This window comes from Vollenhovia emeryi, unplaced genomic scaffold (genome assembly GCF_000949405.1).
Source record: "Vollenhovia emeryi isolate VEMERY1.0 unplaced genomic scaffold, V.emery_V1.0 DF939198.1, whole genome shotgun sequence".
NCBI classification, from domain to species: Eukaryota; Metazoa; Arthropoda; class Insecta; order Hymenoptera; family Formicidae; genus Vollenhovia; species Vollenhovia emeryi.
In genome coordinates, this window is record NW_011967168.1 from 947,736 (window position 1) to 961,850 (window position 14,115).

Sequence of the window (14,115 nt, forward strand, 5' to 3'; positions counted from 1 at the left end):
CAAGTACGTAATAAATGTTGGATACACTGCTTCTTCATGTCAAACACTTCACTGGCTTGCACCATATCAATGACTCTGATGTTATATGTTCGCACGTGGCATAAGAAGAAAAGACACGAATCTGCGAACTTTATTAGTTTGTTTCTTATAGTTATTAAAATTTGGTGTGCAGATGACAATCATACGATGATATTTGCGCGACACAAACGAAGCCAATAAGAAAGAAGAAAGAATGAATTCTGACAGAGGTTCGCGAACGCGACTCCACGTGCCACGGTCCGCGATGCGACTCGAACGCAGCTCGAAAGCTCACCTCGAAAAGCTTGCGCAAGCGTGCGGCGGTGCGGCTCGACGAAAGCCAATCCGCATAAGCGTGTCTCCGTTCGTAAGGGTTAGAAAGAGGGAGAATGTACGCGAGCACTCTCGAGGCACTGCTTCGTAAGAAATTCGTTGGAGTGTTTTGCAAAGAGGAACGAATGCGAGCACTAGGAATATGGGCCTTATACGTTGACCTTTCCAACCGGTGCACTAAATCTTGCAACTACTACCACCTTGTCATATACGCACACTGATACATTTTAATAAACTTGAAAATCTCTCGTAAAATCCTACGTATAAATTTCGAGAAACTCTATTTGTCTGTCAAGATAAAGCCAGACCTTGAAATTAAAATAGCTCTTGGCTTTATTAGCGCACCGTTCTGCAAGCCTCGATGTTATTATCGAAATTTGAGCTGCGTAAATCTAAAGAGTGTCGCACATCATCTAGTCTAGAAAATAGCACACGGCACGATTGCCAGAAATGATGACGCGATTTATCTCGACAAATAGCCGTTTCTTTCAATTATGTGCCAAGAAAAGAACTAATAAGCACGATAAATGCAAGATAAAGCTGCAGGGTTGTACAAGACGGCAGTTGGTTCAATGACCGGGTACTGCTTTCAGCTATACTCACACTCCATCCTGCCCACCCGTTATCCTCCTTGCTACTAGTATCGATCTAACGTTTATAGGACGATACGTAATCCTTAATCACAACTAATATCTTTCTTCCCCATTCTCAATATCATGTTGTACAGTACGTTGTCTATGTCTTTAGAAGTGAAAAAAATTGATATTTTTTGTTGCTCGATGTCTTGCCATAAATGTCATCAAGAAAAATCATTTCCCTTTTAGTTGGCACATTTTGTTGGCAGTGTCCGTACATTATCTGAGAAAAATAATGGTTTTTGCAAAACTTGAAATAGCGACATTACTTGTGTCAAATGGACTAGTAGACTGCTCTGATGGCTGATGAAAAATTGCGCGGCTAGAACTAGATAGATGAATGGCGGCGGTATCATTGCGGTCGAGGAGCCTATAGCGAGCTGGTTGGGCAAAGTCGTTGGACCTCCCGGGTGTAATTTAATTCAAGGGTCGGATGAGTAAAGATAGATATAGGTGCGCGAAAATGGGGATACACGAGGTGAGGGTAGATGAGATAGAAGCGTGGTAAAGAGGCCGAGTCGAGACGAGGACGAGGGTTGGACTGGCGACCGTGGCTAAGTGACCGTGTCGAAGAAAGGAAGTAAGGAACGCCCGGGCCCGGGCCCGATATCGAACGAGGCCTATGAAACAAACACGCGTGTATCGTAGCAAATGATTGATGACTATTATGTAGGCATTAGCAAGTTAACATTGCCTAAATAGTTACCGAAGGGTAAAGATTGCGAGGTGAAACGAACATAGCTTCCGACTTACTGCGTTTACAATTAGAAATGAAAGCGATACACGATTACAACGTATCTTTAGGGCTTTTCCCTTCGACACGCTCTCGTCGGCTAACTGCCAACTGGACGGCTGCAGAAGGAACGGTCCTGTCATCTTTATTCCGTCGATGTCAAGTCGATTATTCTAGCGTAGAATACACTTACGCGTGACCTTAATATCTCGGCTACACATAATATCAGACATAAGGAATAAAAACAACACTGCTATTTTATATTTAGATTTTCTCGACTTTCACAGTGAGAATAACAAGTGCAGAACAACAAGTTTAGTTCCGTTCGATTGAGATTTGCCAGTTTCAAGTGAAAATAATAATGTTCTAAATATCGAATGAGCCTACCGGGGCGCTTGCTCATCCGAGTTCCTCGATGAAATCGCGATGACAAAAATCTAACGCAACGAATATCGAAATAATTCGGAAAAGCGACTTATTTAAACGATGATGGACTCGTTTTGAATAAGGACCTCCTACGTTAAAGATCTTTAAGGGAGCGATCTAATACACGCTAGTAATTGTTTTACTAATATTTCCGCGACCTCAATGACCGGCAGCATATATACACACTTTGTGTGTAGGAGAAATAATTTCCATACTTTTGCGCTTTCTTTCAACGATACGTTGTTTACCGTGCTTTATAAAGATGACGATATGTATAATGCCGCTTGTCTGAGAACTGCCGTCGCGTCGCCGGTGTGATCGTAAATTTGCAAAATAGAAATCGTTACCACATCGACCTCGAAAGATGCATACATAAATGCAAGAGAAAAGTACGATCGTGGGTACGTTACGAATCGTATTTTTGCAAAATTCAAGTTGGCATGAAATCGCAATTTACGATCTCTCTAGGAAGAAATGTGAGCAATGCAACTTGGCTGAAAATCCGCACTTTAACCCCTCTCTAGTTACATTATCTATCTTTTATCGCAAACATGTATCAAATGTACACTTAAATTCATGTAAAATAGCTTTCGGTGTTTTTAGAATTTGTTGATAATATAGGAAAAAATGCAGAAGAATATAAACGATGTATAAACACATGGTAAACTTGCAAATATTTAACTTGGAAAACGGAATTCAACATAAAATCAATGTCTATTACGTTTTCTCCTAGAAACCTTGAAACGTCGTCGACCACTCACGCATTCATCGATCAAAATTGCATATTGCCTCGCGTACTCCTCTCCGGCAAATCGCAGAGATCTCGTGATAACGTTAATCGTACTCTGACTTTGGCGCCGGAACGGCAAATGCAATCCATTAAGCGTACGTTGTTTGCGTAATCATTTCCTTCCTCTCAAAGTTAGCGCGTTTAATTACAATAACTTTGCCAATCGGAAAGAAATGTGTAAATATTTTCGCTTTTTTTCGGACAACGTTAGGGACCTTATATTTCAATCAATTGCGAATATACTACCTAGAAGCATGATGTAACAGAAAATTTCTTACTTATTTACTAATTTGGCTGAATCAATCAATTGGAGCCAATTTGGCACGCCTGCAATGACATGTACACAGAGCGAGAGAAATTATGCCTTCGAGGGGTTTTCGAAAGGTCAAGGATGTCAACTAATATTATTTGTGCACATAATAATCTGTAACGTTTGCTTTACGCAACGACTGAAATAACGGCTATCATTTTTCGTGAAATTTCCAAATGTGCTAGAGTAATGCAGCGATTTACGAAACAGCTACGCAATACAGATCGTTCAATACAGATAGCGCGTGTATGTACTTGTAGGTGTGTAGCAAGACGATTCGTGATTTTGTGTGGGCGTGCTAAAGGACGGACAATATAAAGATCTTCTCTCCGATTTAATACGTATATGTGTACACTCAAACAGAACTAAATTACAGAAGAATAGAAGAGAAAAGAAATATTACAACTAGCTATAATTTTTCAAACAGTTTCTATCTTGCCTCAATTCCTTTCCTTTCCTTCTTTTTTCATTATTTCCTTTATGAATAAAATAACGGCTTCTGAGTGTGCCACTTGAAGAATGTGATTATTCTGATTCCACCAAAATGCGTTCGAATCTAACGGGTGCGCAAGAACTTTATTAAAATATTTCTAGCGTAAATAGCGTGAAATGCTGTCCACCGAGAACCTACCGCAATTGTAAAAAGTCGGTCATCTTTATGGAAACTCATTAAGCGTGTTAAGCGTATTAAGCGCGTCAAGCGCATAAAATGTGAGAAAGCAGATAAAAAGCAAAGAAAATTACATTAGGAAAAGGAAAAGTCAGTGTCACAAGCAAACTCGTATAACACCTTGTTTACTTTAATTCTATCTAATTAATGTATTGACAAAAACGCGTTTTCTTCTCCCTTATCATTCGGCAGAAATGTATACACGAGACGTTCGTGAGGACAAAATATTTGTGTACAGTCCCAACAGTGGATAAATTACCGACGTAAGCTGTGTAGAGAGATATATCAGATTTTGTCGCAAAGAAAATTTCTAAGGAATGCTGGCGCCCACTAGGTGACCACTATGGGCAACCTCAACAATATATTATTGATTTTTGGCAGACCGTGCAAAATTCAAACTCGATTCAATTTCAATTGTTGTGATAACGAGGCAAGTCGTGAGACATAATGACAAGTGCAATTCAATCTAATTGACCATCTTATCTTGTAATTCTGCAGGTTTCTAAATATTTTGCAAAATGCCCATGTAGATTAATTAAATGTCAATTGTAGTTTTTAAATATAAGCATCTATTCAGAAATTCTACACTAAAAACTTGAACGTATTTTAATAGGCGACAAGTAACTAAATGCCATATTAAAATATTCATCAACGTATTAATTACTGTAGTAAAATGTATACTACGCATTAGTATTTGCGGGACATGCTGATTGCCATTTATATGATGATTGCATTAGTGATTTACAAGCGTTTGAATAATTCATAATCGCATTTGGTAACATGCGAGCTCTTTCGCATTATGCAGAATAAGTCAATTACACAATTAAGTCACCAATGGTTGGTACAGTTTTTAGGTTTGTTATTCGCAAGAGTAAATGCGACTATCAAATTCATCTTCCTTATATTTTCCTTTATCGGAAGTAATGCTAATTAATACTCGATTATTTCATTTTTTATTACAAAAAGATATCTTTATATAATTAACTAATATCCCATGAAATTAACTGTCATCCATTAGAGCATTCTTAATGTAACTCGACCCGTTACGTCGCGCGATACCTCATATTGATTCGCTTTCCCGAAAATACAGTTATACAAGATTTCATTATTAGACGATATCATAGAAATTAGCGTATTCAGTCGAATTACTCTTAACATTTCATTTATTCCTATGTTTTTAGCCAGCAAAGCCGTGATTGGAATCACGTTAATTTGATTTCGTTAAAACTCAATGATACAAACAAGTTGCCTGGAAAGTTAATGAGTGGTATGCCAAGTTGACTGTAGTTAATTGGAGCAATGATAACTCGATAACTCAGCGTAACGTATCAACAGCGTTGTCCCTGCTACAATTATCAAAGTCCGTATTTGCACTTTCCCCGTTTCCGTGAAACTATAGGAAAATCACGAATTTACACGTATAATGTTTCTTTACTTTTACTCCAATACTGTAAGTTTAATGAAAAAATATTGTTACCAGATTCTCCTACTTGTAACTTTTCCTTCGTACGTGAAAAATTGCGCTCTAACTCGCAACAATTCGGCATTTGAATTCATGCGAGAAACATTCTCAAAAAAAAAAAAACTCTTTTATTCCCTCTTTTATTAAGCCATCACGTAGGTGAAACATGATGACAAAGAGAATCCGTCGAAACAGAACATTCTCTTCGGGGAAGAAACATTTATCTTGCGTTTAAATCTCAGAGTGGAAAGCACGGGTGGGCGGGAGAGAGAGAAGGGAAAGGGGGAGGAAAGAAGAAAGACTTATCTTTATCAGACAATATACGTGATGGCTTGAGAGAGAGAGAGAGAGAGGTCATCGATAGTATTCGGAAATAAGAACGGCATCCAAAAATAACTCCCTTACCTTGTACATGCCTGTCCTTGTCCATTTCCTTCGTAGGGTGAGAGGCAAGAGGATCACTGTCTCTCCAAATCACTGCATCACGAAACTCTCCAACTTTGACCAATTTTGAGCCGCAGCGATTTTAACAAGTTTTCGAAAAGTGTGCGCATCTGTCGCAAACGAATCACCGATGCTAGATTTGCTCGTAAAAGGATTCAATACGTAATAATGCGAGAGAAGGATTTTCTTCCACACTGCTCGATTCAAATCCGAAATTAATGGAACCATTGGCGAGAAAGAGAAAACTCCAGATTGATATTGTGCATATACGCGTTTATCTCCTGTTCGATAGATGATGCAATGCGAATTCGTCGTCGTGATGAATCGAGGAAAGCCGAAGAGTCCATCGCGTCACGTGACGAGTCTAATGTAATGTGTATCACATTGAGATTACGACATTTATGCGTAACGACGTATACTCTTTCACATGGGTGCATTTCACTTTTTCTGCACAATTTGTCTAGTTATGTATCTCCTTTCTGTTCGTATACCTAAATTCCAAATTGAATATTTAGCCTGACTATCGGATCGTATCAAATCAAGTGAAACATCAATCAGAAGTCATAAGTGTATTTTACGCACACTTTTCCAAGATTTTCTTCATAGTTATTTGGTAGAAAAATTATTTGGGAAAAAACTGAATTTAAGAAAAGAAAAACACTAACGTGTTTTTGGATACTTTTCAGAAGTACAACTTGACGTCAATTGTCAAATTAATTGCATTGGCAGATGTTACAAATTTTCTATCACATGTCGAAAAGAAAAAGAAAAAATATTGCTAATGTGGAAAACATCGATGCCGTTCGACCGGAACCTTTTAGTGTCTATTATAGCAATTGGAAAACAGTTGCGAATCATTAACGCAAAGGTAGAAAGTGCATTAGAGGGATCAAATTGAAATCTGTGCAAGGAAGAGAGAATGAAGGGTACTTGGATACTTGGGACTGGAAATGTATCGACGCTTTTCGATTGCTAGGAAAGCCATGCAAAACACACACACGCCTCTCTCTTCTTTCGAAAAATTTACAATCCTTACAGTTTTTTTTAGTTGGAATTAATAACAAGTAACGTTAATATTAATTGATGAACAATTTATAATAAAAAGAAATTAATTTACGATAAAAGTAAAAGTTTTTCTTCGCTAAAGGGAAGAATTACAAAACAAAATGGTGATTATTTGGAAATTTCAAATAAATTTGGACAAATTTTCAAAGGTTTCAAACTGTTAACAATGCGGAAATGTAATCGATCAAGTAGTTATAAACGACTGGTCAGAAATAAAATACTGTTTCGCCAGGATATGATCCGCTCGAAAATAAACTCTTTCTCTGTCGATGTATTTGTTTCTCGTTTGAAACCGAGTATCGTATCGTAACCTTGTTTTATTTTCAATTTTGTATTATTCCAGCGTTGTGAGAAAGAAAAACGCGACCAATATCGAAAAGCAAATCGTAGCATGCGCGAGAAAGTGACGATTCACACGTGTAATATTTGGATGTTTCGGCTTGTACTAGAGTGATGTCAGAGTGATTTTGGCGGCAATAGAGAGTAAAAGAGAAAAAAGCAAAGAAGAAAAGGAAATGATAAATCGATTCTTTCCTGCGTTTCTTTCCTTCACTGACAAAACCAAGAGCTTACGAGAACGTACACACTAGGACGACGAAGGATGGTGGTTAAAGAGGGGTAGTGGGGAGAGAAGAAGCGTAAGAAGCGCGAGAGTACACTCCGCACGCGGCTACACGCAATAGAGAGCGATAGAGACGGCGAGAGCGGCGCGAGGGTAACGAGGGGGTTGACAACAAGGGTCGAGGCATTGAACGTTTGCTCCGAAGTTGTAGCTGTGTAGGAAACGCGCGTGGGGTGATGTGTGCTGAGAAGGATAGTACGGCAAGACTACCACCCGACTACGACGAGGTGTCGTGGGGTAGAATAAGATAGATGCACTTCGACGGAATGTCGTTGGACTACTGACGGTCTCGAGAGAACGAACCGCCGGCTGAGCGAGCGGGACGCGGTAAACGCGCCGTGCCGCGACGCCGACGCCGACGCCGACGCCGACGCCGACGCCGACGACGTCGAATCCCGCGAAAATCTGATATGCGTGCGCACGCGGTGGCCGAATCTCCCCGTCCCTCTAAAGATCCATCCACTCGAAAGGTCCACGACTGGTCCATTTAGCCATGTGAAGATCTTGGCGGAAAAAGGGAAAAGAAATAGCTCTATTTCCAGATCCAGAAAAAGTCTACTGTGAACGAGCAGCGATGGATTTCCCTTTTTGCAACTACGCCGAGAGAGCACGAGAGGAATATGAAAGTTACATCAAGAGAACGAAATATGGGACTTGCGACGATGATGAAAAGACGTAATAGAAGAGAAGCAATTCGACAAATTATAGGCTAAAGATGTAATTTGCCAATAATAACATTATATTTACAACCACGGAAAATTATTAGTTCCAATTATATAAATTGGCCTGAATACCTGCCGTTATCTCTTTGCCATCTCGCTTTCGATCGCCTAGGGTATAATTGTGTGTAGCTAATTTAACTAAAAGTCCAAATTTTCTCACGCAATAATGCAACGAGATATACACGAGAAAAAAAGGAGGCTGATAATATGTGCGAGGGGAATGATGATCTATGATAGAAAAATAACAAATGATATAAACCACCGAGCTGCCAGCGAGTATTTTCGATGAAGAAGAAAGCACGAAGGAAAAGCTTTCAGGTCAAAATAATATTGAAAGAAAATTACGTCAACTTTTGAAGAAAGGGATGATTAGCATAACAAGTTGAAAGTTACGTTTCCATTACTTGGGATCCATACGCCAATAAGCCAAAGGCTTCGTTCAATCGTAATCCAGCAATTTTACTCGCAAAAATGTGTAACCCGAAAGATATCTTGTCATTTGGAAATTGTGGTCACAAAGGAAAAGCCGCGCCCTTACGAATGTGCCGTTTCGACAACATAATGAAATTTTCCGCGAACGTTTATTCGTTGTTGAGCGCGCGTGGATTTCAGATTCTCTCAAAGTTAAAAGCAGCACGATAGGAAGAAATACAGAGAGGGTGACAGCCACGGACCCTAGATATTAATACGTGTATGGTGTCGGTTCACTTTGTCGAGCAACGACGTGTAAGATCGACTCTGCTGGAGAGGTACGCTCTCCTCGCCGTATCGCGCTGATACTTTGTCCTCGTTGCAAGGTGAAATGCTAACTAAAGGGGATGTTTTAATGGCAAAGATAATAATATGCCTGGTCGCGATGGCTATTCCTAGACTGACAGAGATATTCGCGCGTGATCGTAACTTGTAGCCATATCTACGATAGTCGATTCATTGCGCGCGCGCGCGATCGAAACTTTCCCCAATTAACTGTAAGATACATTCAACTGGAAATGATCTGTTTTCTTCCAATATTTCGATTTTCAATATTCCATTAAATCTACATGAAATTTCGAGTAAGAAGCTTGAAAATGGTATTTTAAAACGTACGCGTTACATAAGAAAAACTGGAATAAAAAGAAATTAATATACTTGCAATTTATAAACATGTTAAAATGGTGAGGATTAAAATATTACGATAACGGAACCAAGTTCCAGTCGTGATGGATGAGTGTGAAGAAAAGGAAAGATTGTTTCGTTCGCGTTTGTTTTGTGTAATAAAATAATATTCCATCGCGAAGCGCGTGATATCGACACTGGCGTATCGTATCGTCTCTATTATATGTGCAAGATCGATATTTGAGCAATTCCTCGGCGATACTTAAATATAAACGAACGTTCGTTGCTTTTGTTGCCACAAAATTCAGCAAACTGCCGCACACCCCATAAATATGGCACTGAAAAAGGCTCTGAGATCGATTGCGTCCCTAAATATAAAAACTGCATGTATATACGCGTGTATAAAAAGTCTGCGCGAGCGTCAAGTAGCTATCTATTGCACGCAACGTATGTAAGTAATAGTTTATTATATATGGTATTATATATAATTTTTATCCGCAACGATGTGCGTGTTTTCAGAACCGTAAGAACTAGAAATCTTTAGAGATCAAGTTGCAATCGAACGAGGAAAAGCAATGCAAAATTGCCCGTCCAAAAGGCAACATTTCTCTACACGTTGCGATGACGTCAGAGCACGCCGGCACACGTATCACGTTTGCATACCCTAATTATTTCATCCACGATGCATTTTCGGTTCATCGAATTTCAAAGCATTCCCTTTACTTTAGTCGGTCCTCGCGCGGACAATTAAGATAAGAGACTTTAAATGGGGAAACATGTTACGATTTGGACGTAACGAACATTCACATTTCTACAAAGGAAAAAGTAAATCTAAATGTAGGAAAAACGTGCACAAGTGAATCATTTTCCTGGCTAGCTCTACTTGACGTTGTACAATTAATAACCCGTGCACAAGGGTCAAGCGGCGCGCTTTAAATGAGTCTTCTACGACGATATATACCTACGACGCTCCTGCTCACCAAAATACGGAAAATTTACGAAACTCGATGTCAAGTAGCAGGCACTTTGCGTCGGAATAATAAACTCGTTTATCACTGCGGGAAATTACCATTTTTCAACGGGCAATTTATACTGGGATTACGTGAATGTTACAACACAAGGAATGACGAAATAGCTTGTCGAGCAAATGTGTTATGATTATCGATTCAGCCCTAGATGATCGGTTACAAGTTGGTAAGAGAGAGAGAGAGAGAGAGAGTGCGCGCGAACGTCATAAGAATCGTTCATTATTCTCCCTTATATTGAGAATTCCTGCAAACCGATTAACAAATACCTCTTCTCTTTCGCAATCCGCCGCTTTCTCATCCTTTCAAGCACTCTCACGCCAAGCACCTCCTCTCTCTCTCTTTTATTTCGGATTCTCCGCCTCCGTTCGGCATTTTGTGCCGAGATATTAGAGTCTAAGCGAAGGCCTCGAGAGATCCGATCGAAGAACGCCTCCATTGGTATTCCTAATGGCGAGAAAGGATGTCGGGTTAACATCGTTTAAAAGCACAGGCCGTCGCCCATTAATGCGCCCGATAGTTGTCCAGAAAATCTCATCAACGCTTCTATTTTCGATCTCATGAAGGACGATATCGAATCGTCCTGTTGTTTCCTTGGCTTGAAACAAATTTCTTGGCTGTTAATACAAATTATTTTAATTGATTAAAAACTGAAATTGAAAATGAATTACGTTTCTATGAACGCGCGGTGTGTTGCAACATTAATCGAATCGTCAGGTAATCTCGCGGCGAGTATCGGGGAGTAAACCGATGAGCGGAATCGACCAAGGTAGCCGATAAACGGTCAGCGGAAGTTAGTTATAAGGTAAACCTTGTTGCAACACCTAATTGCCGTAATAACTCGAGACAACTTGACTATCGCCGCGGGGATGCGTTGATAACCACCCTCGGTAACTCTCGGTAACTCTCGGTAACTCTCGGTAGCCCCGGGCCGTGAAATCCGCCGTAAAATAATGGAGAAGAAATGTCGACTATTTATTATTAAGTTTGACAAGTAAAAGGGAAGAAGTTGATCGTAAATTAGTATGATAGTATGTGAAAAGTTGGTGAAATAATTGAAAACAAGGGCTGCCATGATGAATTTCTTTCAATTTCGACATCTGGGGTTTAGAGAGAAAGAGGATAAGGGTTACTCACCAGCCGCCGCATGACCGACGCTACCGCCTGGCCAGATCCGCCAGCTGTTCCATCGGCGCCAACTCCTCGGCGATTTCTGGCACCGATTCAGCTCCTCCATTGACACTCGCGCGCGCGATACCGATTCAGAATGTCCGGTTGTACCTCTTGACCGAGTTTCACTTTTAACCTTAATGTATCGCGATGTATCGTAGCCGACGTAGGTGCGTCAACACTATCACACGGTTCACGACATATCGAATCGCGCCTCCAAGTAAACAAACCTAGTTGATAACATATCGTACGGTTACATTACCCGGTTAAACCGATTATCGATGCTTTCTTCCGGACTGCAACGTTATTGAATTTAGCTAATAATCGGCACGTACCTTTTGCGACAAATTCAACCGCTCGGCGTACGCGTTAATCGCGCGCGCGAAGCAAAACTAACATAAGATGGCGACTCTCCCTCTCTCTCGCGCGCGCGTCGTGCTCGAAAAGTTGATTTTGTCACAGGCTCACTCGCGCGATCATAACAATATTGTTTGTACATTTTCTATCGCGGTTTGCACTGTGGTCAACTCAACAATCGCTATTTACCATTTATCTAGACAAATTACGAATTGGGTAACGCACTGTGACGGACTCGCTCGGTGAAAAATGAGACGGAATGACACGGAACGCGTTACGCTACGTTACTGGACGTTACGCGACACGACGCAGCGCCGCCGCGCCGCGCTGCGAGCATCAGAGAGAAAGATGGCGGCCTCGCGCGACGGCATGCGCGCTCAACTTGACGTCGACCCTCGTAAATATCGAAAAAACCAAGCGTGCTATATTAATCTCTTTATTTATTTAGGCGAGACGCCTAAACAATCCCTGTGAGAATATGTCTTTCTCATCTCTTGCTTTTCCCTTCCTCACGGCAACCAAGTTACGTTCGTTTGAGTAATTCGCCACTTAATATTTCTTCCACTTTATTCGGTAGCAGCCCTCTTAAACTTATTCTACAATAGATGACAAGAACCGATTTCCTGGCCAATGGCTAAGCGTCTTGTATAAATTCGAAGGAGCCAACTATGACGGTTCACTCGCCCAGGTAATTGTTGAGGAGAAAGATGACGACAAATCCGACGGCCACCGACAGAAATTGGAAAATGCCTGCAAACCTGCGCCAGCTTTTGTGCCATCTCGTTCTTTCCCTCGGGAGAACTTCGCTTACGGTTACGTATAGCAAAGTTCCGCCCGCCAGACCTTGCAAGATCGGCAATGCCACTTTTGACCAATCTGTATCCGCCTGAAAGGTCAGCATGCCGATGCCGATTCCGAGGACGGACCCGGCGGCGAATAGAAATATCGCAAATACTAATCTAGGGAGCGATTTACTCACTCCCGCCAATTCCAGCCCCAAGCAGAAGCCGACGACAAACTTGTGTGACGCTACCGCCCCAGTTAGTAACAAGACCTGAAAAGCGATTTTATTTACACGCCAAGTAGTGTCAAAGTTGTGGGATAGTAATCGCGGCGTGTACCTCGGCGATTTTCGTCTGCAGTCCTATCGCGAGTCCTTCGAGGACCGCGTGTACAGTGAGGGCGAGGGCGAGACCGGCGAGGCCGGTGTTGGCATCGGTACACTGCTCGCCGTGGTTTCCATGACATAAAAATGTGCTTTCCTCGCCGAGTGACCGCGAATGGCAGTCGCAACGCGTCGCACCGTAATGGCTAAAGGTCGCCTCGCCCTCGTAGACCTTGCTCCTGTCCTGCGTCGGGGCGGCGTTGTAGCCGACGCTATGGCAGTGATTCCGATAGTTTGTACTACTGAAATTGAAGATGAAGGCAAAACGTTGGAGTGTATCAGCTGTAATTTCGTAATAAGAAACGGGGAAAGAGGCTGCAAACCCTTGCTCGTGCGCGATCTCGCAGCCACGATGACCACGATGACCACGATGACCACGATGACAAAACAAGTGCACGCACTCCTCGACCAAGTAGAGCGCTAGGAAGCCACAGGAGAATACCAGCTCGGCGTAATCCGGCAGACCACGACGCACTTCTGGCAGGACGTGAAGCGTCGCGGTGGCTAGGAGGACACCGGCGCCGAAGCACAGAGCGCAGGAAAGCAGCAGCTTCTGCTGCAGATTACGAGCACGCGAGACGAAGCAAGCGGGCGCGATGCCGACGACGAAGCTGCCGGCGCCGATCAGCAGCATCGACACCAGCTTCGCTTGCACGGCGTTGTCCAACATTTCTCTCGGATTTCGAGCAACTCTCGCGCGAGCAATGTCTCGAGGCGCGACCCTAATCAGACGGCGATGATAACGCTGATAGAGACCGACACTTGGCACCCGCTATCTCAGCTCATCGAATGCGATGAGAGCTGAGAGATCTTGTTCCAAGCAAAGGGGAGAGAGAGAGAGGGTATTTCAAATGCTGACCAAGCTCTTGTTACGGAGATGCGATTTCAATGGGTCTGCGCGCACGATTGCGATAAGCAAAGAAGAGTCGCCTTATCGCGCATACTCTCTTGACAAAATTGTGCGCACTTGCTTGAGCATTTTGTTCAACAGGTGCGCAATTATATACATATTAATTTAATCGGATCCCGCTTTGCCCCTAGGTGTGAGTCTCGACTAAATTATTATATGACTC

At 41.9% G+C, this 14,115-nt stretch overlaps 2 protein-coding genes across 8 annotated transcripts in view; both read right to left on the reverse strand.

Moving 5' to 3' along the window:
- Positions 1–12,213, reverse strand: part of LOC105561932 (calcium/calmodulin-dependent 3',5'-cyclic nucleotide phosphodiesterase 1A-like) — a 62,971-nt gene extending 50,758 nt beyond the window's left edge. The window contains exons 1-2 of one of the 6 annotated variants that reach the window (XM_012012320.1): positions 11,856–12,213; positions 11,488–11,750 (exon numbers count right to left, since the gene is read on the reverse strand). In XM_012012320.1, the coding sequence (XP_011867710.1) occupies positions 11,488–11,587 (100 nt within the window). In that variant the 5' untranslated portion in view covers positions 11,588–11,750; positions 11,856–12,213. Of the gene's footprint in view, positions 1–5,782; positions 6,855–7,707; positions 7,821–11,487 lie in introns of those variants that run through there. The other 5 variants (XM_012012324.1, XM_012012323.1, XM_012012322.1 and 2 more) reach the window with 5 other exon arrangements.
- Positions 12,214–12,426: 213 nt separating this feature from the next.
- On the reverse strand, positions 12,427–13,953 carry LOC105561929 (zinc transporter ZIP1). 2 transcript variants are annotated; one of them, XM_012012313.1, is made up of 3 exons: positions 13,366–13,953; positions 12,999–13,281; positions 12,427–12,931 (listed from the first exon to the last, which is right to left on the reverse strand). In XM_012012313.1, exons 1-3 carry the CDS (start codon positions 13,710–13,712, stop codon positions 12,554–12,556), a joined length of 1,008 nt encoding a protein of 335 aa, XP_011867703.1. In that variant the 5' UTR covers positions 13,713–13,953; the 3' UTR covers positions 12,427–12,553. The 2 variants fall into 2 exon arrangements, with proteins under 2 accessions (XP_011867703.1, XP_011867702.1); XM_012012312.1 differs by having other exon boundaries at positions 12,999–13,284; positions 13,366–13,945.
- Positions 13,954–14,115: the final 162 nt, after the last annotated feature.

Coding starts and splice junctions, on each gene's coding strand:
- LOC105561929 (XM_012012312.1), bottom strand. CDS start 13,712: ATGTTGGACAACGCCGTGCAAGCGAAGCTGGTGTCGATGCTGCTGATC. Junction 13,285..13,365: donor GAGATCGCGCACGAGCAAGG/GTTTGCAGCCTC, acceptor CTTCAATTTCAG/TAGTACAAACTATCGGAATC. Junction 12,932..12,998: donor TGCAGACGAAAATCGCCGAG/GTACACGCCGCG, acceptor ATCGCTTTTCAG/GTCTTGTTACTAACTGGGGC.